Here is a 27,488-nt window from a genome sequence, read left to right as displayed (position 1 = left end):
TTCAAGAATTTCTAAGGATGCTGAAGGAATAGTATTTCCTTACAAGGATTTTAGCTTTTAAAGTATCTTAGATGTTCATTCATTGATCTCTTTCACCCATGAATTCCAAGAACCCATTTTCAAGATTAAAGTTATGATTTTTACTTGTTATTGTGAGTTATCTTCATGAAGCTACTATGAACTTGGATTTTAAATTATGTTTATCATGTGATTTCGTTGGAATTAGCCTTGACATGTTTGAATGGTGCTTATTCGCTTGTTAAATATAAATCCATGATTCTAGTGTTGCAATTATGCTATTATTATATGTTTAAACTGTTCCCATGCTTAAGCCCATGAATTCCAAGTGTTTAATGAAATGCATAAATGATTGAGTTTGAACAATGACTACTTATTATGGTTTCAAAGCTTTAGTATGTCCTATTGTTACTGTTATTGAGTTATGGGGGTTATGAATATCCTAAATTTAGCTGTTTACTTAGTTTTTAGTATCTATAAAATGATTACAGTCATATTATAAGCAATATCATTCAATTAGTTAATACGGTCAGTTGTGGGTTCAGTTAAGCTTAGTCCAATCTAGTGATCAATATCAGTTCATTTGAGAGTAGGATTCAGCACCGAGCAAACCCAGGGATGGGGGCATTCCTGCCAGGTTAGGGTGTGACCTTAGTAGCCATCCCTGAGTTACTGAACTACGTAGCCAACATGGGTTGAGATGTCTTCCTGTCAGTTTAGGGTTGACTCAAATATCAAGCGTACTCCTGAAAGATTAGGGTAACTCTTTAGTCCTTCGGGACACCAGTTTAGTGGATCTACACAGCCATTGTTAGTACCCGTGGAACGGTACTGATACCCTTCTAACTAGGGTCATAGGTTGGACCCCGATTAGCTCATATTGGGGCATTCCAGTTTGATGATACCTCCCAGAGTCTTAGTCCATTATTTAGTATGATTCAGTTCAGGTTTTCATTGACCATAGCATACAGTTATCAGTTATTCAGTTATTAGATTTCAGTATTTCAGTTTACAGACTATTCCAGAGTCATGTTATATGCTTGGTCATGCATTCTCAAGTTTTACAGTTTTCACGCATATTATGCATCAGATATCTCATTTTATTCAGTCATTAATTATCTCATGCTAATCATTCAGTCAGTTATTACTCATGCACATAATCCATGCATATCAGTCTAACCTCATCTAGCATACCAGTACATTTAAAGTACTGATCCATACTTATTTCTTGCTCTATGATGTCTTATATCATAGTGTCGGATGCTCAGGTTCCCAATCATACTTTGATATTCCAGTGCATCAGCAATAGTAGCAGTGGTAAGTCCTTATTTATCGAAGGTCGTTTCTATCTATTTCAGTCTTTCAGTTCAATAGTCAGTTATAGTTAGTTGGAGGTTTGTCCGATCAACTCCTCAGTCAATTAGAGACTTTCAGATACTTTCAGACAGTTAGACAATTTATCAGTTGTTATTGACAGTCTTTTCAAGTATTGTTTTAAGACATTTTTAGAACTATATTTTGAAAAGAATGCTTTCATATTTAAAACCTTATGCCATTCTTCAGTAAAATTCCGCACATGTTCCTTTATTATTAGTTTTATTTAGTGTTTATAGCATGTACCAGCTCATGGGTTAGCTTGTGGTCTCTCAAGACCGTAAGCACCATTGTCACCACTAAGGGGTAGCCTTGGGTTGTGATGCTGGTCTTCGATTTGGGGGTGAAACATTGTACTAAGATCAACCTGAGTGCCCAACTTATCTTAAAAAGTCTTCCAAAAGTGAGATGTGAACACCGAACCGCAATCTGAGATGATAGACACGTGCACACCATGAAGTCTCACAATCTCACGAATGTAGATACGGGCCAACCTCTCGACACTAAGAGAAACCTAAAATGGTATGAAATAGTCTGACTTGGTCAATCGATCCATGATGACACAAACATTGTTGTAACCATGAGAAGTGCGAGGCAAACTAGTCACGAAGTACATACTGATCCATTACTACTTCTACTCATTAATGGACAACCTCTAAAGCAATCCACTAGGTTTTATATGCTCGACTTTCACTTGCTGATAACAAAATCAACGAGCAACAAAATCTGCCGCATCCTTCCTTATGCCACCCCACCAATAGTTCTCACTCCAGTAGAATACCTGGAGAAATGGGCTCCTCCAAAATTTGTCTAATTCAGTCACCCACTTTTGGCACAAAAATTCGGTCACTAATCCTCAAAACACCATTCAAATTAAGTGAGGCTATGATCCCTCATCATCAAACCGGTGATCTCAAATATGCTCTATGAAAAAAAAGACCTAGCCTCCACAAATACCAAAACACAACAGGTGTCAAAAATATCAAGCCTAACTATCTGGTTAGCTAAGGACTGAACCTCTAAGGCCAAAGGCCTATCTTGGGTTAAAAATGTGCCAAGCTAGTCAACTTCCAGCTCAAGGCACATGCAACTACATTAGTATTGCCCGGATGATAGAGAATAGTCAAGTCATAATCCTTAAGTAACTCAAGCCAACGACACTGCCTTATATTAAGATCTTGTTGTGTGAAGAAGTACTGAAGGCTACGATGATTCGAGAAAATCTCACAACAAACCCATACAGGTAGTGACTCCACAACTTTAAAGGAAAGACAATCGTGCATAACTCCAAATCATGGGTAGGATAATTTCTCTTTTGAGTCTTCAACTAACAACATGCATACCCAATTACCTTACCCCCCTACATTAACATAACAACTAACCCAACACTAGAAGCATCACAAATGATGGTAAAACCCATGCCCTCCTTGAAAAAGGTCAAGATAAAAGCTGAAGTCAACAAATCCTTAAGCTTTTGGAAGCTCGCCTCACAAGCATCAGACCACTGAAAAGAAATCTCTTCTAAGCAAACTTAGTCAAAGCAGTTGCAATGGATGAGACCCTCAACAAAACACCGATAATAACTTGCTAAGCTAACAAAACTCCAAATCTCAATAGGCGAAGTAGGTCTAGCCCAGTCATGAATCATTGCAACCTTGGATGGATTAACTATAATATCCTCCTTAGTCACCACATGACCCAAGAAAGAAATAGACTTTAACCAGAACTCACACTTGGAGAACTTAGCATACAACTTCTCTTCCTAAATCTCTGAAGAATAATTTGCAAATGCTCCTTATGGTCAACCTCACTCTTGGAATAAACCAAGATATCATAAAAAAACACAATAACAAATGAGTTAAGATAGATTAAAACACTCAGTTCATCATCTCCATGAATGTGGTAGGGGCATTGGTCAACCTGAAAGACATGACCAAGAACTCACAATGACCATATTGAGTCTGAAAAACTATCTTCAGAAAATTCAAAGCACTAATCCTCAACTGGTGATACCCAGACCTCGAATCAATTTTCAAAAATATTGCGACACCCTGAAGCTGATAAAATAAATCATCAATATGAGGAAGAGGATACTTATTCTTAACTGCCACCTTATTCAACTGCCGATAATCAATACACATAGGCATAGACCTATCCTTCTTCTTCACAAACAAGATAGGTGTACCCCAAAATGATACACTAAGTAGGATAAATCCCTTATCTAATAACTTCTGTAGCTGATCCTTCAATTTTTCAACTCAGCTAGGGACTGAATAAAGATGGTCTTGGTGCCCGGCTCAACATCAATGGTAAAATCAATATCACGGTCCAGAGGTATAACAGGCAAATTTATAGGAAATAATGCATCCATAAACTCATGAAAAACACAACAGAATCTAAGTAAGGAGGAAAACCCACAATAGTATCACGAATATAAGCCAAATAAGATAAACATCTCCTCTCAACCAATTTACGATCCTGAACATAAGATATAACCCTCTTAGGACCCGAATAAAGCGCACCGTTCCAAGCTATCCTTGGAACACCCGATGAAGCCAAGGGCACGGTCTTAGCATAATAATCTAAGACAACATGATAAGGACCCAACCAATCCATACCCAAAATAACATCAAAATTAATCATATCTAACACAAGAAAATCTACTTTAAGTCTCACAGCCAAAAAAGGTCACAACATAGGATCGGTGCACCCGATCCACCACTAAAGAATATCCTACAAGGGTAGATACACGAATAGGCATAGCAAGAAGCTCACTAACAGAATCAAAATCCCAGCAAAATACACAAACACATAGGAGAAAGTCAAGCCGGGATCAAATAACACAGATGCGGGTTTAAAACAAACAGGGATTATACTTGTGATCACAGCATTAAAAGCCTCCATTTTTGGTCTAGCAGGTATAGCATAACACTAACCATGACCACCAACTAGATGAGTAGCCCTACGACCACTACCATAGGCTCTATTACTTCTACCTTTCGCACCTCTAGTAGAACCTCTACCTCTCATAGTTATAATAGGAGTAGCTCTAGCCACATGACGGGGATAGTCCTTAGCAAAGTAGCCAACCTCATGACACACATAACAAGCTCTATGACCCGCATCTGTAGGAGAAGATACCACTGGGTTTGGACGGCCACCCTAAACTGCTAAATCAGAAGATCCATCACCCAAACTCAGTAAGGCCTCTTGCACTGGCCTACCATGGGGATAGTCCTTGGCGTGCCTTCTTGGCACCTCCCTGGGATACCATAAGAATACTCTTTGTCATCTTCGTATGATCTACAATGATCTGAAAGTATGCTCCATATACAACCATCCGAGACATAGCTAACTGAATAAAAACATCTATACCCTTCATAAACTTTTGAATCTTATCATACTCAATGGAAATACTGGCATAGAAATATCTAGACAAGGCATTAAAGTGGGCCTCATACTCTGTAATAGTCATGGAGCCCTGATCCAGGCGATCAAACTTATCTCGCATTCTATCGCTCAAATTATAACACATAAATCTCTCTAAAAAAGCATCAATAAACCAATCCCACGTAATCTTAGGAGCATAAGGGGTCTACAACCAATAAATGATCTCCACCAATCTCTTGCAACATCTGTCAACTGATATGTAGTATAAGAAACACCATGCAACTCAAGCGAATGTAAATTATGCAACTTCTTTCGATAATCAAGCAATAACTCATAGGCATCCTAGCCCACAACACCACTGAATCTAGGAGGACCCAAACGAATAAGTATCTCAACACTCTTTTAATCCTTAGAAGACATCATTGTCCTAGCAATAAAAAAAGGCATAGCGAATCTAGCAGGCTGAGATCCAAGTTAAGAAGGTAACATAGATGAAGGTTGAACTCCCGATCTTGAAACACCATAACCAGATATGGGCACTAAAGGAGAAATAGTACTAGGGTCTGAGGAGTACCTAAAATAGAAGTAGGTGCAACAAAAGGATCCACACTTGGGGCTAGAGGAACACCCTACATATCCAGAGAAAACCCTTTAAGTGGGTCAGCAAAAACATCAAGTACTCCTCTAAAAATGGGGCAGATGAACTTCGAGGAACTAGAGAATAACTAACACCTCCAACCTACTCAACACGAGGCTTAAGGGAGAGTCCCCTAGCACTCCTTCTAGATGGGGATGATCTACGGGCTTGTCCACTCTTTCATGTCCATCCATGACTTGAGGATCACCCTCTGGGAGAAGACTTCATATCTCTACTCTCGCGGGACCTAGTCAACACCATCTGTACAAAAAGAGTGAAATATAAGTCAGAAAACAAGGGTACAAAAAATTGCATGATAAGGAATAAAATAAGGAAAGTATCCTAAAGGCATCCTATAGCCTCTCAAATATAGATACGGCTTCGTACCAATCAACGAGACACTATTAGACATCCTATTTTTTCACCGTTGAGACCAATAAACCTGGATGCTCTAATACCAATTTGTCATGACCCAAAATCAAGGGTCATGATAGCACTCGTCGAGACGAACCTTGACGAGTAAGCCTATCAGCCAAACTGATATATAAATGGTAAAGTAATAGAAATAACCCTAAGGAAAGGCTTCTAGAATGAAGCCGAACCATATAAGTATAATAAATAATGTGGAAAAAAACATAAATAACAATGAATCCATAACTCCCAAACCTGATGTTAACAGTTTAAGAACGTATCTAGTATAACTGGAATCCAAGGAAATACATAAGATGTCCCAATACAAGAGAAAAATCTATCTTTGAAATGAAAGTAAAGAAATAGTCTATAGAGAAAGGTAGAAGAAAACATCTAGATGTCTGAAAATATCAACTACCTTGAAAGCTCTACAATCACCCGAGTCAAGCAGCGTGGGGTGCACCAAAACCTGAATCTGCATCGAAAGGGTACATTAAGGATAAGTACGATCCACTTGTACTAAGTAGGTATCATAGACCGACTGAGCAAAGTGAAAAATAAAGCATACAAAATATACACTGAGGGCACGCCACCTGTAATCAAAAAATGTCTCACAATGGTAGGCCTCACCACTTGCACTAACAATTCTAATATATCTCATATATTGCAAATAACACCCAAGATAGAACACAAGTATACATTATATCACATACAAGTAGAACAAGAAAGAACATATATATGCAATATCCTCAAGCACAAATTAAGGAGAAAGAACAAATAGGTATATGACAAGTCAATATGGAAATACAATCACAATAATGACCTGATAAAGTAAGTGCAATGTAAATAATGATGATGATGCATAAGGTCGTCGCACAACCTCCGAGATTATCACACAATCCTCGTATACACCTATAGAGTTAAAGCTTTCCAATGTAGGACCCATGTAGGGTTCATCAACACGTATACAATCCATATATCTATGTCTCCTTCTCAGCACATCCCTCGAAAAGGATTTTATACGGTGTTACAATATCTTCTCCCTGGCACATCCTTTGGAGAATGTTTTAAAAAGGTGTTGCCAATATTTTTTAGGTGTTACCACAGTGGTACCAATTTTTCATGAATATGACATGAGGACGTAATGCTCACAACCAATCACATGATGTATTTCCAAAACCAACCACAATAATATATTTCCACAATCACGTGAGCAAATATCCACTAATTTTTTCCACCATCCATGAAATTCTACATGATTTTCACATGCCAATAAAGTATGAATATAACATAATACACCAAATGGTAAAACAACAGGAATTTACAACAACACAATATAATTATTCATATGTATTTCAGGCTATCAACATTACATAAGGCCCCACACGATCCCACATATCACATAATATCTCAAATTAAACAATTATATCACAACACATATATAGCCATTTTTTATGATTAGTTCCCACCCTTAATATGTATTTTGTACCAATATTTACTACCCAGTTCAGTCTAAAAGAATTAAGCCATAACCTACGTCGAAGGTCGAAACCAGTCCGCAACACTTCAAACATAAAACCCAACTCCTCAAAAATGATCCCAAAATCTACTAAAATATCAAAATATAGAATCTATGCATCAAAATAAATCAAACGGTATCCATATTGACTACTTTCGCTTGGGGTCAAAATGGTCCTTAGAAATGGATTTTCAAAAAAGAAGGGCAAAATTATTATTTTATTGTAGAACATGTTTTTCTTATTTCTAAGAGTCTACAGTTGAAAATTCAAGTAAAAAGAGTTAAAAAAAAAAAGGTCCAAATCGAAGAAAAACTATTTTAAAGCTTTACCGGGTATAACCTTCGAAGTTTATTTTAAAATCAAGAATTGGAGTTGTTGAAATGAAGGAAAATTAATAATTATAGGTTTAGAAACATCATATAAGTGAAAAGGGGTAGAAATTGAAATTTAATTTGAAGAAATGCAAATTTAGACCTTCGGGGCCAAAATCCCTAATTTCCACTTTGAAATTCATATTAGAATAAGAATTTAGTGATACGAATTGAGGAAATTAGTTGATATAGGTTTATTAGAGATTTATCAAGCTTGGAGGTAAAGAAATTTCTCAAAAGTATGAAACCCTAATCTCCAAGTCTCGAAAATGGAGGAAAATGGCAAAACATGGGTATATATAGGGTCCAAGTTTCCATGGACCCCTCAAAATTCATTCAAAATCTCGTGAATGCAAACAAAATATGATACCCTATCAAACTCAATGCTTCGGACACAATGGAAATATCATATTTTAAAAAAAAATTATCATTTTCATAAAGTTGAGTCCCGAAATTCAAAATCACAATTTTTCAAACTGAAAGTCAAAATGAGATTTAAAAGTCATAAAACCACACCAAATATATTACCACTCTAAAATTGATATTTTGGATCTATTAACGCATGTCTTTTATCCATCCGTCGCACTGATCATAACATAACCACTAAAGTCCATAATAAAGCTCTCGAAGCCACCAAAAATCACAATATCACATAAATGGTACCAAAATACATCAGGAATTGTGCCAATCCCCCCTCCCCCCCATACCATAAAAATACCACAATGAAACTATGATGAGGGGTAAAACAGTTAATCACACTAAAACACTTATTTCACATACTTCATAAAAAATTTAGGTCATTACACGTTGGTCGACTACAAAAAGGTCCCTTGGAATTATAAGGAGACTGCGATAACATATTAGGGGAAGGAAATTATATATGAAATAAATAAATTAGAGGTTTTGACTCATTCGAAAAGGTTTTTTATTCTAAAAGGACCGAGGAGGACTAAATCAATAATAAATAACCAATTGTCTCGCAAAAATCCTGTCACCGAGGAAGAAGCTTAAAAGTTCTTAAAAATATGAAGCTGTCAAATTATTCATTTATAGATTAGTTAAGTAAGACTCTAGCTCAAATCTCCCTCCTCTCTTTGATGTTGCATTCTGACGAACATCGTAATAATATACTGAAGATGTTGAGTTAAACTTATGTACCTAGGGAAATTATGGTGAATCAGTTGGATAAAAATATTGGAAAGATATTTGAGATAAAAAATATTATCTTTTCTGATGATGAATTGCTCATAGAAGGAAAAGGGCATAATTTAGACATTTACATTACTGTGAAGTGTGAGTATTTCTATGTTACTCGTGTTATGATTGATGGGGGTTCTGGTGCTAATATTTGTCCTTAATCTACCTTGCAAAATTTGAACATCAGTACCGAAAAAAATTGACCTAACAATGTATGTGTCCGGGGTTTTGATGGAGCAAAAATGGATTTCATTAGTGAAATAGAGCTAATGCTGACTATAGGGCCTATTGAATTTTCCATAGAATTTTAAGTGTTGAATATTAAAGCCTCCTACAATTTTTTATTAGGAATACCATAGGTTCATAGGGCTGGGGCAGTCGTATCTACATTGCATCAGATACTTAAGTTTGAACATGACAAGCAAGAAGTGATTGTTCATGGTGAAAGGGATTTGTCCATCTATAAAGAATTTTTCATGCCCTTTATCAAAGCATATAATGCAGATGAAAAATTGGTTTATCAATCTTTCGATATAGTGTTTGTTGATTATATCTTTGAAGGACATGTTATGCCAGGGCCACAATTATCTCCTATTTTTCTCATGATGGTCAATCAAATGTTGAAGTACAGTTTTAAGCCAGGAAAGGTTTATGAGTGTCTCTACATGGTATAGTTTATCCAGTAAACCCATGTGACAACCTTGGTACTTTTGGTTTAGGATTCAAACCTACAACTGAAGATTAGAAAAGGGCCAAGAAGCAAAAGAATGGAGCAGTGTCATCAATCCCATAAGGGAGGTGGAATCTGAGTTAGTTGATGATTTCTAGAACCTATTCATTGAAGCTGATATGGTTGAAGTGGGAAAAGGTACCAGTAATATGAAGATGCAGTTCATAGGTCCTAATATCCAGCTCAGCAATTGGGAAATCACTCTTCTCCCTCTTAGGAGGGTGTTTTGATAGTTTATTTTGTTTTTCTTTCTATTTGTCTAAGTTATCTTAGGATTGTAATTCAAATCTATCTTTTTTATATTTCTTTTCGTTTATATCTATACCCTCCTATCTTTCCTTTTAATGAAATACAATATCCCTTTTAGTTTTTGTGTATAATATATTTTGTTTATTTCTTTTTTCTTTATGCAGTTCTCTTTATGTTGATTCTAGTGATATGACATGCATGTGGAATCAAGTTATAATGAAGCAAGAGTTTGAATACGAAAAAGAAGAGGTGTTGGAAGAAATAAGCAAAGATTTAAAACAGTTTGAAGACAAGCAGAGGCGGAGCTAGGATTTCAACTCAAGGGTTCAATATTTGAAGAAAATCTAACCAAAGGGGTTCAACATATACTACAGAGACACAAAAACTAATTTTAATCATTTATAAATGATATATTTTTCTGTCGAAGGGGGTTCAGACGAACCCCCTCCAAAGGGCTAGCTCCGCCCCTGAAGACAAGTCGAATCATAATTTGAATGAAACTAAGCCAATTAATTTTGGAGATCAAGGAGATGTTAGGGAAATTAAAATAAGTGAGCATACTTCACCACAATTAAAAGAAAAAAAATCCAAGCATTAATTGATTATAAAGAGGTTTTTACATAGCTATATAATGATACGCCTGGTTTAAGCACTGAGCTAGTGGTCCATAAGTTGTCGACAGTCCCTGCATTCCCTCTTATCAAATAGAAGTTGAGAAAATTTTAAATCGATAGAAGGATGAAAATTAAAGAGGAAATCATAAAGCAACTTGAAGCGAAAGTCATCTTAGTTGCCTGTTACCGTACTTGGTTGTCTAATGTTGTTCCTATCCCAAAGAAAGATGGCAAGATTCAAGTATATATTGATTATTTTGATTTGAACAAAGTAAGCCTGAAGGATGATTTTTCACTACCCAACATCCACATTTTGTTGGATAATTATGCTAAACATAAGGTCACATCTTTTCTAAATTGTTATGTTGAGTATGATCAAATTGTTAGGGATGATGATGATGCCGAAAAGGCATTTTTTATCACACAATGGGGTATTACTGTTATTGAGTGATACCGTTTGATTTGAAGAATGCTGGAGCAACATATATGAGGGCAATGACCACTATGTTTCATGATATAATGCATAAAGAAATTGAAGTCTATGTGTCGTGCCCTATTTTTATCGAGGTTAAAACAAGCATAACTTATGACTTATGATTTAGTCTATGAAAATCAGTTTAGATTCTAGGTAAGAGTTTAAGAGTTCAAATTATTCAGAACGAAGGGGGTTAGGCATCCTTCAAAATCCACAAATGTGGTTCCCGGCCAGACTTAGATTTATTAAAAGAGGAAAGAAAAAATCAATGTTTGTAAATACAAATATAAAATGTGTATTAAAATAATATAAATAATTTATAAGTAAAGAGTGTATAAAGTACATATATTATCGTAAAAAAATGTCTATAAAAGTGTGTGAAGATATATAAACAAATGTGTATAAGGATATGTATGAATAAAGAAAAATGTTTAATAAAAGAAAGTATTTTATGTGATATATGAAAAGAAAAATATTTTTTGTTTTCTATAGAGGAGAAATATTTTTCTTATAATATTTTATATTTAACAAAAGTTAATGGGAGAAAAAATGAATAAAGTAAAAATTTGTTCTAAAGAAAAACATTACGCAATATTTTTTAGTATAAAAAGTGTAAATTATTTGATTAAATATCTACATTAATTTAATTCTTTTATATAAATATTATCGACCTAAATTTGCCGAAATACGTGATGAAGATTGTATAAGTAAAGAACATTCTCTCCCAATGCCCCAAAAAGTAAAATTTTCACTATGATTAGTATTTGTACAATTATAAGAATATAAAAATACAAACATAAAATTCAAACTCTCCTTTTGAATGCCATTTCTCGACAAGTATTCCAAGAACCATAAACACTTTGTAAGACCCCGCAAAATTCTAAGCTCAACTCAGTCTTTTAAGCTTGCTAAGGGGTCCCAGACTTAGAAAACAATTCTAGCTAAGTATTCAGACTTAGTATTATTTTGGCCTTCGTAAGTTGGCAACTCTATTTCACAACTCTTATGACCTTAAAGCATCGATCTTTAGATTGATTCATGATCAGGAATGTCAGTAGGTGTTTCCAGACGATTTTCGTATTTTTCGGACCTCATTTGAACCACGTTTGGGAATCCAAAACAGTGAATCGACGCGATCTCGGTACAACGGCCATCGCGTCAATCAATATTTTCCTTGGCTCCCAGTGGCAGTTTCCAGTGAATCGATGCGGACTCGACGTGGCGCGTTGGCCATCGCGTTGATTCCAATGATGCGGCATGTCAGTTTGTGCGTTGACAGTCCGATTTTCAGTAATTAAAAAGCCGCATCCTTAGGGGTATTAGGGTCTTTTTCCGACCCCTATTCCACCCTAAAACATAAAATTCAGCCTACATTAAGCAAAATATACTTACTTTCTCTCAAATTGCTCAAGAACAAGAACCTTAGGTGATTTAATTTCAAGGCCAGGGCTCTAGAATTCCATCATTTTTCTTCAGGAATTTAGCAATCAAGGTATGTCAAGTGTTCATCCAAGGGTTCCTTCCACCCTTGGAGTCCAAGAAACTCTTTTAAACTTTGAGTAAAGTGATTTCATGATTTCCATGATTGGATTCAAGTCTATTTATGATTATAATGTTGATTAGGTTTCTAATCCATGACTAAGTACAATATTTATGTGCAAAATAGTTATTATGTATGTAGTATCACGTGGATTCATGTTGAAGTCTTGAAATTGTGATGCTCATGTGTTGATTAGTACTATGTGCATATACAGTGCCTTCCAAGGGTTTAATGAGTTGTTCATATGACTGTAATAGTGAGATTATATCATGATGTATACTAGTTCATACCATTTAATTGTATGATAAAATGCCTTTATAGATGCATTATGAATCAATTGTGCATTTTTATGCAAAGCAAGGTCATGTGATGCTTTATTTTCATGCTATCAAGTCCTGGGGGTATTTAATATCCGACAATTTAGTTGTTTACCTAGAGCCAGTGTTAGTTACAAACTAGTCTCAGTCATGTCACGATCAGTAGTACTCTCAGCCAGTTACAGGACTCAGGAAAACTCAGTAGACTCAGTATAGTCCAGTCTAGTTCAGTATTCAGTTCAAACCTCAGTAAACTTAGTCAGCTAAGAAAATTCAGTAGTATTTCATCAGTCAACGGAAACTCAGTAAACTCATTAACAGTTCAGTCAGGCCTAGTATGGACTAGGAAATCAGCTCAGTGTCCATTCAGTTGGGAGTAGGATTCAGCACAGAGCGAACCCGGGGATGGGGCAATTCCTGCCAGTAGAGGGTTTGACCCTTAGTAGCAATCCTTGCGTTACAGAACTATGTAGCTAGCGTAGGTTGAGGTATCTTCCTACCAGATATTATGAGGGTTGATACATCTCATTCATGTTTTCCTTCCAGCGAGGGTTAACGAAAGAGCTTCCTGTCAGAGAGGGTTAACTCGCAGCTTGTCTTTACCCATGGCATGGTACTGACACCTTTCCAACTGAGATTACAGATTGGACCTCAATCTATTCAGAAAGGGCCATGTCGATTAGATGATTACCTTTCACAGTTTCAGTTTTAGATTCAGTCTCAGTACAGAACTCAGTTTAGTTCTACAGATTCAGGACTGTCAGACACAGTCACTCAGCTCAATATGGAATTCAGTATAGTTCCACAGAATCAGGACTATTAGATACAGTCATTCAGTTATCAGTAGTACAGTAAACTCAGATATCAGTTAATTAGTATTCAAATTTAGTATCCAGTGCTGTTACGATCTCAGTTACAGTATACATATTCATGCATGTACTCTCATTCAGTTTTATTCATGTTATTCAGCTAGTATTATTCATGCATACGAACCCATGCATTTCAGCCTACCTCACATAACATACTAGTTTATTCAAAGTACTGACACATACTTTTCTCTTGCTCTATGATGTCTTATATCATAGGTTCAAACGCACGAGATCTCGAGCACCCTTAGCAGTTCAAATTTTCAACAGTGAAAGTTAGTGGTTAGTCCTCATAGTTTAAGGACATGATTATTTTCTTCAGCATTTCAATTTAGCAGTACAGTTTCAGTAGTTGGAGTTAGTTGGGGGCTTGTCCCATCAACTTCATATTTCATACAGTTTAGAGGCTTTTCAGACTAGAGTATTCTCGTACAGATGTTTCAGTTTTGTTATTGTTATACCGTGTTCGGTTTTTATTTCAATATTGAACCTTATGGCAAGTTTTTGCCTAATTATTGCATATTTACAGTATTATTATTCAGCTATTGCAGTAGACACCAATCATGGATTAACTTGTGGTGCTTTGGGATTATGAGCATCGTGTAGCGTTTGGGGTACAGATTCGGGGCATTACACACTAGCGATAGAAATGTTAGCAATAAATAAATGATTATCAAAATAAATTAAAAATTATGTGTGCATATATGTACATAAATGTATATAAAAGAATTAATTTTTTCGTTAAAGAGCAGGCTCGAATTTAGTTTTAGATATTATAAAGATTTCGTCATCGCTCGAATTATTTCTTTTGTTACGTATTTATATACCTAATATCCGTCTTTTAATTTATGGGGCCTCCAAAATCAACAGAATTTTCTTCATTGGACAACAACAACAAATCCAGTGTATTCCTACAAAATGGAGTCTGGAAAGGGTAAAATGTACGTAGTCCATACTGCTACCTCCAAAGAAGTAGAGAGGTTGTTTCCGATAGATTATTGGATAAATATAAGTGGAGTCTGGAAAGGGTAAAATGTACGTAGTCCATACTGCTACCTCCAAAGAAGTAGAGAGGTTGTTTCCGATATATTATTGGATAACTATAATATAATAATGCCCCAAAGATAGTGAGGGAAGAAATGTCAAAATTAATAGTTCAAAATTAGCTTAAATTATGACAACCACGGTATATCACCAAAACTACAAACAATTAATGAAACACTAAAACAACGTAATTAGTAACCAAACATGACAACAAAGATCTAACATCGCAAAATCCACTGGATTCGAAATTCTGATAGAAATAAAAAGATAAGAACCAACAAAAGACAGCAAAAATATACACACACATATATACGAATTGCAGCCAGTAGCAAAAATGATAAAATTCCACCGAAAAAATGGAGTCTCGGAGAGACATGAACACCGCCAGATCCACCCTTTTACCGGCGAGTAGTAGCAGTAGTAGTGCGTTGAAGCTTGTTAGTCATCACTTTCGGCGAGTCAGCGGCAGTGAGGAGCAGGAAAGAGTGGAAAAAGAAGAGAGAGAGTGATCAATGACGGTTGGTGACTTTTGACAAAGGATCACCAGATAGTGGTAGCGGAGAAGAGGTGCGGCTCGTCGGTGGTTTCATCGGAGCGTTCCCGCAGTGGCTGAAACTCGTTCGAAGCATCACCAGTCATTAGCTCTGGTGAAACAACAATGGATAGGGAGAGATGGTGGTCGCCGACGGGAAGTTTGCTTGCCAGGGTTGTTGGCGTCAGTCTGGTTTAGAGAAAGAGGGGGAGAGTAGAGAGAGAGAGGAGAGAGAAAAAACATGTGAGTGAGAGAATTTGATTTTGTGAATTATGAATGTGTATTTTTTTGTATTTTAAAAAATGCATATCAATTAAAAAACTCCCTCCCCTATTTATAATACAAATTAGTCCCTCTCTTACTCAATAAACAAAAAGTCTCCCCCTCTTATTGTTTTATAACTCTTTTTAGCCCGAAAGTATTAACAAAAAAATTTTTTCATCCTTTTAATCAATAAATAAAGACTCTTTATTCAAGGGATAAAAACCTCAATCCATCACTTCAAGTATCCCTTTTTGAAAGATAATGAGATCTTGACTTAACTGATTTGTTGTTCTGTGTATTAAAATAATTGATTCGACTTATTATTTGTGAACTGTATTAAATACAGTACAAAAATATGAATTTTGATGTATAATTATTGTTATGTTCCGCTCTCAAAAAAGTTTAAAACATTCCATAACTTCATGGAGAAGAAGATAAAAGAGCAGTCTACTTGGATTTTATTTGAAAAAAAAAAATCAAGCCACTTAATTTTAGAAAAACTAAAAACTCATCCAAAAAAGTAACTTTGAAAAAAAACCTTTTTACAAATAACCAGAGTCCAAGTAATGGTTCAAGTAAATTCGAAAGAAGGTGTTAGTCACTTTCACAAAATCTACAAAAGTGTGGTTCCCGGCGGATTAAACTTATTTTACTAATTTTAAAAATTTCTTAAATTGTAAAAAATCTTGAAATTATTTAAAAAAAATTTGAATTTATCTGAAAATCTTTTTTTGAATAAATAGAATTTATTTCATACCAATTCATTTAATTTACTCTAAGTAATAAAAAAAAAACATCAAAGTTTAAAATAACTTTAACTTTAATAATTTTATCCGGATTAAGTATTTGGACTAAATAATTAACTCAACTTCTTAAACATGAATTTTGAGTCGTTATTAACTATGAAAGGATATAAACAAATCCTCAAGTTATTCTTCGAGCTTAAATTTGCCTTAATAAAATGAATCGAACTATTGAATGACCAAACTAAATGAGTAATTTTAGCATAAACTTGCTCTCCGAGGATGTATCTAGATAATTTAAATTAAATTACACATAAATAATTAAATTAATTACAAGCAAATAAAGAAGGAAAAATTACATAAACTAGCAACCTTAAGATATTAATTACAATTTATAGCAATAATTTTAAAAAATTACAACTAATAACAAAACTAGCAATATTTTACCTTACATTGGAAAAAGCGCGTGACATTAACTCAACTTTTTTACCTTCTCCCCTTTTCACGCCATATTCCAATTTCAGTTCCCTCCTACTCTTTTTTTTTTTTTTTTTCAAATTCCATTTTTTTCTCTCTAAAACTTGATAAACTTTGCATCCAATTTTTAAGGTAAGATTATGTTTCAATTAATGCATGTTATATTTTCCATATAATCTCTTTTATTTGTTTTATTGGCGTTTTCTTTTTTCAATTTTTCATTCTTCGTCGTCGTCGTCTTTTAGGGGTTTTTTGTTTTTTTTGAATTTGTGTTGAAATCTTTGATTTTTCTATATAATGGCACAACATGCAAAGGGTAGTTTTTCAGTTAGTGCTAATAAATCGATGGATTTAGTTTCCGATGAACTTCCATCTTTTAGTCTTGGGTTAACTCAAGATGAAGTTTTTAACTTTTGTTCTTCTAATATTCAGGCTAAGGAAGGTGTTAGCAGTGAAGGAGGGAGTTTGAAGCACTGTAACAACTCGAAAAATATTGTGGAAAAAATGAAACGAAAAGGTTTGAAAAAACCTTCATCCCCAAAACCCCCAAAAATTCAAAAATCAGTGAAAAAGGCAAATCAAGATGAAAAAGGTGAATGTAGTAAAATTTCAAGTCCTGTTTCATCTGATTTTGAATCTGAAGAAGAGAAAGTGGAGGAGGTATGTTTATTTTGTATTTTCTTGAAAACATGTTCATAGATGTATTTTCTATATACAATTTATTACGTATTTATTTATTTTTTCTGTTTCTTTATTATTTGAAATTTTAGTATATGTTGTGTTGTTAAGATATGAAATTGTAGCCCCTAATTATATGTATTTGTGATATTTTAGTTTCTTAAGGTTGTTAAGATATGAAATTGTAGCCCCTAATTATATCTATTTTTGTGAAATTTATAATTTGTATATACTTCTTGTATTCATAAAATACATATCTATATGTTAATTGTAATTAGTTGCATTCTGTAAATACATAAATCTCACTCGTCTGACATGTAAAATATAGATAGTTTTTTATTTTGTTTACTGTTAATGTATGTGGTTGATGTCAACTTATATTTTTTATTAATTTGATTTAGACAAAGTCATGTACTTTGAATGTTTTTTCGACCTAGTTATGTATAAATAAAATACATATGACTTTTTTTTTTTAGATTTTAATTTAGGAATAATGTAAATTTAAGTTGTATTTCATAAATACATGTATATCACTGTTTTGCTATATAATTGTATTTTTGTGGTGTATAGATTTTGCGTGATCAGATATACATGGCAAGAGTATTGCCAAAATTTGCTCCACATATAGGATGCCATACTGTCAATGACATTGAACATCGCATTAAGTCAACTTTAAAGAAGAATTTGTATAATATCTTTTGTAATAATAGCATATTTGTTGTCTTCATGAAGAAAAAGAGTTCTGTGGTTCAAGCTCAGTTTGGAAGATGTATTATGTCGCTTGAGACTAAGGAAAGCACTGCAAATGCCATAGTAATTCGTGCGAAGGACACGAATCTTCATTTCAGTCCTAGAGAGTTTGTTGTGGTTACTGGTTTGAATTGTGTTTCAAACAAGGACGATTTTGTGTTTGATGAGGATCTTCCGAATAGACTTATTGAAGACTATTTTGATGGTGCCAAGTATATTCAAAAAAGAGAATTATTTGCTGTTTTTTCTAAAAAATTATGGGGAAAAGACAATGATGAAGATGCCGTGAAGTTTGCTAATATCTATTTTATTCATGCATTTTTGTTGTCTGTTGTTGATACCGTTGTTATTCCACGTCTACATTTTGATTTAGTTGAGAGTGGTCGCTACAGTGATTATCCTTGGGAGTCACATCACTGATGTAATCTTCATATTGTTGTTCATATGTCCATCTACCAGAGTGTTTACTAAGAACATCTATACTTCCAATTGTCAATCTCTAGAAATTTCAAAACAATAGAAATATTAATAACTATGATATAAGTACTATAACACCAACTACGACTAAAATTAATATACGATTTAAAAATTTTTCGAACCAACGACTGCTTAAAAAAAAAACAGGTATTTCTTCAGTAAATTTAGTATTATATTTTACTTAAACGACAAATATAAAATTAATTTGTTGATAAATACTTGTATTTGCACCTTCGTATTTTTGATATTTTCTTCAAGACGTTATTCGATCAGCATAACAAAAAAATTTTTGAAGAGAAACGTTTTTCAATTTGAATGAGTATTTTTGGATTTAAATTGCAAAGCTGAATATAATAACCGTTTTTGAATTTGAATTTGAAGATGTAATTTAATGTTTGTGGTAACAATAGAGTTTTAAAAGGTTAATAAATCTATCAAATTAAATGTTCCTTGATTTAAGGAACCGTTTTTTACCATATTAAAATTAAACCGATTGGAGATATATTAGGAACACAATCTTTAATTGTATATGTATTTAACTAGCAACAGTTTACTCAAATATAAAATACATACTGCTATTTTTTGTAATTTTTAAAGGATTGTTATAAAACTTACAATTAAGGCTCTATAGTTGCTATTTCTGAAATTTTCTCAATAAAGAAAGACACGTAGAGAATTGGGCCCCTTTTTGGCCCATTTCAGATCTATTCAGATTTTGGGCCTAATTTAATGGACCTTTGTCAGCCCTCTTTCAGTTGTGTATACCAGTTGTATATCAAAGCCAGTTATCCTCGTATTTTTCGCATTTTCACTATATAAAGCATGTAAAATGGCTGTATATTTTCGAATAATTTATCTTCCAGTTGTATACTTGCTTCCATTTGTCAACTTCTGTCGTATATTCTCTGTATACTACTGTATATCCATGTATACATCCCTATTCCTGCCTTTGTTGCTGTATATCACCTGTATAATTCATGTACACCACTCCCGTTTAGAGACTTTGAGTCTTGGACACGAGATTTGGGCCTCCTTGGCCCATCGGAGAAATGCGGGGAAGAAAGTCCCATTGGAATCCCATGAATTCACATGCCACACGAAAAGATCAAGAATCAATATTCACCCGAAATATAAAAGGAGGAATCCAAAACAAATTCCATGAACCGCTCTTTGAGTAACAGAAGATAGTAGGAAGACAAAAATTCATTTTTCAAGTCATGCCAAAGTCTAGAATACACTTCAAGTTTTGAAAAAAAAAAAAAACAAATTCAATGATGAATGAACACATTACATTTCATGATTTGCATATTCAAATAAGAAGTTAACAGTAATCCAAATAACTAGGGGTGTACAAAAACCAAACCGACCAATAAACTGAACGGATAAAAATGTTATTGGTTTATTATTATCGGGTTATTGGGTTAATGGTTTGTTAATGGTTTTATGAAAAAAATTATTGAGTTATTGTTTCGGTTCGATTTTTTCTTATTGGGTTATTGGGTAAACCGATAACCCAATATATATATTTATATATATATATATGACTTATTATATATTTCTCTTAATTTCTCTTTAATTTCTACCAATTAACAAACCTATTATTTCAATTATACAAACTCTTAATTTCTCCTAACAATATTTAGTTCAAACTTGAAGATTCTTGTAAATTAAAACACATTATGTAGGATTTTTTGTTGCAACTAAGATTCGATTTTTTTTTCATGTTAGTTACTACTATTTCTATTTTATGAGTATTTTCTTATCGGTTAAACCGAAAACCGAACCGTTAAGGACTAAAAACCGATAAAAAATATCTTATTGATTTGGTTATTCGTTTAGCATATCTGAAAACTGAAAATCGATAAACCGAACCGATAATATATAAAACCAAATCGAACCGACCGATGCACAACCCTACAAATAACTCAATAAATCTTGGGTTACAAATATCAATCCTCAATTAGGGCTCACACCTTGGTTTTTTAATGATGAAAAAAGGGAGAAAACTTAAGAGGAATTATTAAAATCTTATCAAAAATAAAATCACACAAAGAAAATCCTAAAGAACACATAAGGAAGGAAAGTGCACACTATTTAGCCTACAATTATTCACCCTCTTCTTTGATAGATCATAAAGGATTCATTAGTTCAAATATCATAAAGGACATGTTTTCCTCGTTTCTTTTGGCCTTGAAAGACGAAGAAACTTAGGATGTAATTCATGTTCACAATATAAAGCAAAACAGTGGAGAAATGGTAACAAGTAGTATCGAACTTGAAAATAGGGGATCAAAATTTCGACAAACAACGTTTTAAGTCACATCTCTGTGAGCTAATTAGTCGAAACAACGGGCATTTAAACTAAGATAATGAATCAAATCACAGGCAGCTAACACCATGCAGAGTGGACTGAAACTGAACCGAGATAACATTGAGCACAAGCAAAAAGGAGCAAAGAACAAGGAGATATTCGACTAACAGAATGAGTCGAATCACGACAAGTAAAATTCAAGAGTCGCATAACAAATGATATGAGAGAGGACAAGTCAAAAACATAAGCTAATAATACGGTAATCGATCTACATAGATAACATTGAAAGACGAAGAATTAAAGCTAATAAATGACAACAAAGCGAATTTAAACAAAAGTTGAAACTAGAACCATAATTTCAACATATCAACCAATTTTATCATAAAATGATTTGGCCTTCAAGGTGTCTACAACAAATAGTCCCAATATTTATTTAATGAGATTCCAACCACTACAACAATATCTAATCAACAAACGAATTACGCCTATCAACACGAAGAAGGAGAAAGTACCAAAAAAATGAAGTTTTTACCTTTATCAGAGAACCCAACCGGGACACGAGTCAACGATGACTTCACCAACTTCTTTATTTTAAAATAAAAAGAAAATTAAAAAAAAAAAAAAGATAGCCAAAATTCTCACAACTTCAGGATGGGGACTGAAGTCCAAAATTCTAGCCGAGTAAAGAGAATTTCAACTCATTTTAGGTACCAAAAATCTCTCTGTTCTTTAGCAAAATCCCTTACTTGGGGTTCTTGCCTTAGAACAACCATCCCCTTCATGGAGGAATAGTGCAGGTATTTATAGGAAGAAAATTGAATGGAATTTGTGCATTCCACTTATATGGGATAGAAATTCAAGGGCATTTTAGGAAATTCAGCTGAGGGATAAGCTATAATTATACTCTTTCAGTACTGAATTTGAATTTCAAATTAAAAAGAAAATGCGGTGTCAATTGGGTAACTGGGTTTGCAGGTTTTGGTTGGTAAATATTTATTTGCGGATGTCGGGTCATCGGGGTTGTTGTTGCTGATATCGGCTGGAATGGATGTTGTTTTGCCATTGTTTTAGTTGTTTTTTTAAAGGGTTGTTGTGTTTTGATATCCATGTTGTTTAGCCGTAAAGGGTTGCTGTGTTTTCATATCGATGTTGTTTAATCGGATATAAGGGGGAAAAAAGGGTTATAATTGTTGGGCCGGATCGATTTTGGGGTTATTAAGAAGATTTTGGAGTTATTTTTTAAATAACCCCAATTATATTAGAATTTAACCAATTTTATTTAATTTTTGACCATATTGAAAATTAATTGGATAATTGCATTACAATTGTAGCCAAGTTTATTTTAATTTTAACCAAATTTAATAATTTTGGCTAAATAAAATCGCAATTTAATAGGAATTAATAATAAATTTAATCTCGAATTTCTTGATTTATAAAATTGAAAAAAAAATCAAGTAAATTATTTTAAAAAAAATAAATCATATTCAAATCAAGACTTTACACATTTGAATTCAGTTTGATATAACCCTTAATTAAAATTTGATTTTTCAGTAAAATAATTATTTAAGTAATAAATTATATAATCTCATATATATGAAATATATAATTGCTACTTAAAATAAAAAATTTACCTAAATAAATATTTTTTAAAAATTTTTTTATCCGGATAAAATAAATCTTATAATTTTATTTAAAATCAAAGTAACTCAAAATTAAACTTAGCCGTAGAGGACAAAAATTACAAAAAAATGTGAACAACACCTTAAATATAACTTGAAGAAATGTATTACACCATAAATAATTAAAATAATAGTGTGCGGTAAATAATTATAGTGTTTGTTGTGTACGTATGCATATGATTGTGCAAAAAAGTTAAAATGACAATAAACTGATAAAAATATTAAATAAATAAAATTAAGAATAATTATAACAAAAATATGCAAAATTAAAATATAATAACAAATTGGTAAAAATTCTAAAATAATGATGATTATCAATAATTTGTTAATAACTGTAAGAAATGTGAGAAAATTGTATTTGTGCCTTTTAACAATCTGGAAGCCTTAAGGCATAAATTTTAAACATGAAAAGCCAAAATGGAGTGTCAACGGTTGCCCCTTTACATTTGAAAATGATGTAGAAGTCTTCAGATGAAAAACATTGACTTGTAACCAATTTTGCTCAATAAAAATTTGACCGAACTCTGATTCAGAGTTGCCTACATACCTCGAGTTGCATGATGATCAGATCGGGTATAGTTCAAAAGTTATCCCAATATGTCCTATTTTATAATGGATGAAGCCAATGTGTCCTTAACTTATATGCCTGCAAAATTTATAAAACTGAAAATCAATACTCAATAAAGACAAACGAGTAATTACGCCTGATCTTTTTAAAGAAATTCAAAAAATGACATGTAATTGGATAAGATAATAAAGGCATTGCGAGATTTTAATTAAAGGCAAGAAAAATATTCAATTGAAGACCTACATACATAAAAGGTCTTATTAGAGGGCAAACTAACCCAACATGTCCTATTTTTAGAGTGGACAAACTCAATGGGCAAACTAACCCAACATGTCCTATTTTTAGAGTGGACAAACTCAATGTGTCCTATTTTAGGATGGACAAACCCAATTTATCCTCAAATTATGTGCCTGCAAATTCATCAAACTAAGAAACAATGCTCAATAAAACATTAATGAAAAATTAAGATTGATTTTTTTCAAGAAATTTAAAAGATAGCACGAAATGTATAACTAATTAAGAAAAGTAATAAATGATAAAATAAATGGTCAATGCATTGCGATATGTTCAAGTAAAATCAAGCAAGCATAAAAATCTAATTGAAGGCAAACGTGCATAATTGTCTTATTGGAGGGCAAACTAACCCAAATATGTCCTATTTTAAGGCGGACAAACCCAACCATGTCTGTAAAATTTATAAAACTGCAAAACAATACTCCATAAAACATTAATGAAAAATTAAGCTTTTACTGTAAATAATTATTAAAATATTATGATGGATGTCCATAACTTCTAGCCATTTCACAGTATTGCTGTTACAATATAACATTTGAGGCATGAAAAGTAGTAAGTACCATCATAATAATTTAATAATTATTTACAGTACATTACAATATAAAATATTATGATGCATGTCCATAACTTCTAGCCATTACTCCTCCAGACTAAAAAAAAATAGGGTACAAGCACATGACCATCTTGAAAGACAACAAGATAGGGGTCATAATAATATGTGTGGGCGTGGTAATAACAGGGGATGATATAATAATCGTCATGGTAATGGTAACTAGAAAAGAGAGAATCAAATGGGTCCTCAAAACAATCCTTCAAGTGGCAATTGTCATCGTTGTGGCACGAAAGGCCATTAGAATAATGAATGTCAGGCGCTTAAGCATTTTTCTAGGCTTTATCAAGATTATTTCAAAAGAAAGAGAAATGAAGGTGAGACACTCTTCTAATTACCGAATATACCCACAGTTGACTTTCAAAAATGATGATGGGGCAGGACCTTCACCAAAATAAGATGACAATATTGAGGCAAACTTGGTTTTGAAAGATGATGATTTTGATGGCCTTGATGATATTACTTATTTAAATGTTGAAGACTTCTTTGGAGATTTAAAGACTTCTTTGGAGATCAAAACTAAATCCTGATCAATTTATTAGAGAAACTATAGGAGTTACCCTGAAGTTGATCTCCTTCCCAGCTAATCGATATCGACTTCGAATAACTCCTGTAGTTTCAAATGGCACCTCAAAGATACTTTAGTATCGACAAGATTTATTTTTCTTACTTCAAACAAAGATTTTAAACTATGTCTATTCTCATGTTTCAAGTGCACTCTCAAAAGAAAGTCTCGTTTTCACACATATTTGAGTAATTTCTTTTTGGATTTGGGACATCTAGAAAAATACACCCACACTTAAAAAGAAATTCAATATATTCAATTGTGATACCATAGACTTGACCTTCATGTAAGTATTCACTAATGTCAGAACACTTGGGATAGAATCTTGTAATACTTGTTATCGATTTATAATGCAACCTTAGGGACGGGTAAGATGATATTTGGGATGAAAGTGATTAATTCCTCAAGGAGTATTACACTATATTTGTTGTGCTTTGACCCGTGATGTTCTTTATTATGCTTCATTGTCCTTTGTTTTGTATTCGCTTCGACTTTTTTGAATCCTGTGTCGGAGTTTTTCCTCTTATTTTCAATAAAATATATTTTTATATTTTTTGAAATCATCTTGAATCCTGTGTAGGGCCAAGAGAGGGATAGTGTATGTAATCACTCAAAAAGGTATAGGCTCAAATGCGATTGTCCAAAGAAAATATTTTAGGCTCAAAATAGGAAATGTTACGAATTATGTCATTTGGTTGGCTGTGAAAGGAACAATGGGGCAAAGAAGGCCTACGATCCTTTTCTAAACCAAGTGTAACTCAGAATTTCACCTCAACAGACATTTAGGTCAAGTTCTAGATCAATAATGCAATGTAATAAATTAATCTAAATCTCACCACACATTGCACCTGAAACAATGAGGTTGGCTTCATTTTTGTCTTAGATGTATGCAAGAGAATTTTTCAAGTGTCAATCAGGTGTGATTAAAAGATACCAAAAGAATCTATAGTTTACCATGAATTCAATCATTTTCATTATACCAATTTGTTCTTTCTCATGAACACTTCAAACTGTATTGGTACAAACCAAGTTAAATTTTTAATTTAAAAAAAAAGAATGAGATCAAACCTAAATGAGGGTTGTCTATGTATCTCATTAAGATGAATCAAGTCGAGAATAAGTTCAAAATGTAATTCGTGCCAATTTATGAATTTGTACGTATGATTTTCAAGAAGTGGTGGTCATCCTTAAAAATGATGTGAAAGACGACTAGGATGGAACTGTTTGTGGCATCATAATTACTCTGATCAGACGATCGAGAGGATAGATGTAAAGTATGACGAGAGCTTTGACACTACTTTAGTAGTTGACAAGATTGAGAGGGTCATACATTGAAGAAGTTATGACATTATTTTTCCACAGTTGACAGGGTTGTTATTACTGAAAGAGCATTGAACCCTTGCTTTTAAAAATGAGGATCGATACGTCATAAATTTAATAGATTACGACATTCAAAAAAAGAAGTAAGGTATTCTCGGACCAAAATCAGGTGAGGATCTGAAGGTTAGGCACTAATGTCATTGAGATTTGAATTTGAGGAGTTATTGATTTGTGCTCTTGAAGACCTTTGGAGAGCGTCTTTGAACTTTTTTAAAAAATTACCCCAATTTAAAAATCAGAGAAATTATTCTGAAACAGTAAAGAGACCAAATTCTAATACAAGGTTGTCTACGTATCTTGTCAGGACAAGAATCAGATCAAAACGTAGTTCAGACCTATACGTAGTTATGACAATATTGCTAAGGTGCATCTTTCAACTGATATGCTATGAAAAACAAAGGTTAGATCACTAAAGTATATCCAATTTAGAGCAAATAGTCATTATATAATCACTATCATCTTTCAAATATGCACACAGATTATGACAACGTGTCACTTGGGTCATAAATCCTTCGAATATTTGGTTAAAGTTGACTAATGGACTTAATACGCCAACGGGATTAGTCCTCTTAGGTTTGTAATGATGCATGTACCTAAAAAGGTATTGGTTTAGCTCTATCCTATGCTGACTAAGAGTAGGTTAGCTAGACTCATGGCTCCCGAGCAGACTATTAGAGCTAGAAGGCTAAGTGGGCACACAACAAAGGATTCGAACACCCTGCGTATATGTCGATTCTCCTAAAATGTGATATTTTTGAAGAAATTTGTGGTTGTACAAATCATACCTCACGTGTGCGTGTGATTGTGTCAATTTTTTTGAATGAAAGAGATATGAACGGAATGACAATTTATATAAAGCAATAACATATTAACAATTATATAATGGAAAATAAAAAATATTATATCACATAAACATGATAAACACATAAAGTAGTTAAAGTAAAGTAAGCAAGAAAATCTTAATAATTTACCTGAGTTTGTAATGGTTAGAACTTTTTTCATCCCCAACAGAGTCTCCAAACTATCATGTCCTATTTTTATCGAGTTAAAAACAAGAACGAATTATGAACTCTAAAAGAATTAATTCTTTACAGAGTTGCCACTTATTTTTTTTAAGAAAAATAAGAAAACTTATTTATTAACATGTATGACTTATGTTTTAATCTGCAAAAATTGGTTTAGATTCTAGATAAGGGTTCAAATTATTTCGATGAAAAATGGTTCGGCATCATTCAGAATCCACAAATTATTGTCCAGACTTAGATTTAAGAGAAAAGGAAAAATCAATGTTTGTAAATACAAGCATAAAATATGTATTAAAATAATATAAATAATTTATGTGTAAAGGGTGTATAATTATATATATATATATATATATATATATATATATATATATATATATATATT

General features: G+C 33.2%; 1 protein-coding gene across 1 annotated transcript; it reads left to right on the top strand.

Moving 5' to 3' along the window:
* Positions 1–16,852: 16,852 nt before the first annotated feature.
* LOC124887855 lies at positions 16,853–18,617 on the top strand. The gene is made up of 2 exons (XM_047397770.1): positions 16,853–17,429; positions 18,180–18,617. The coding sequence occupies exons 1-2, from the start codon at positions 17,067–17,069 to the stop codon at positions 18,615–18,617; spliced, it is 801 nt and encodes a 266-aa protein (XP_047253726.1). The 5' UTR covers positions 16,853–17,066.
* The last annotated feature ends 8,871 nt before the right edge of the window (positions 18,618–27,488 follow it).

The sequence above is a fragment of the Capsicum annuum genome, chromosome 10, assembly GCF_002878395.1.
Source record: "Capsicum annuum cultivar UCD-10X-F1 chromosome 10, UCD10Xv1.1, whole genome shotgun sequence".
Taxonomy (NCBI): domain Eukaryota; kingdom Viridiplantae; phylum Streptophyta; class Magnoliopsida; order Solanales; family Solanaceae; genus Capsicum; species Capsicum annuum.
This window is presented reverse-complemented; position numbering and strand designations above follow the sequence as displayed.

Coding starts and splice junctions, on each gene's coding strand:
- LOC124887855 (XM_047397770.1), top strand. CDS start 17,067: ATGGCACAACATGCAAAGGGTAGTTTTTCAGTTAGTGCTAATAAATCG. Junction 17,430..18,179: donor AAGAAGAGAAAGTGGAGGAG/GTATGTTTATTT, acceptor GTCTTCATGAAG/AAAAAGAGTTCTGTGGTTCA.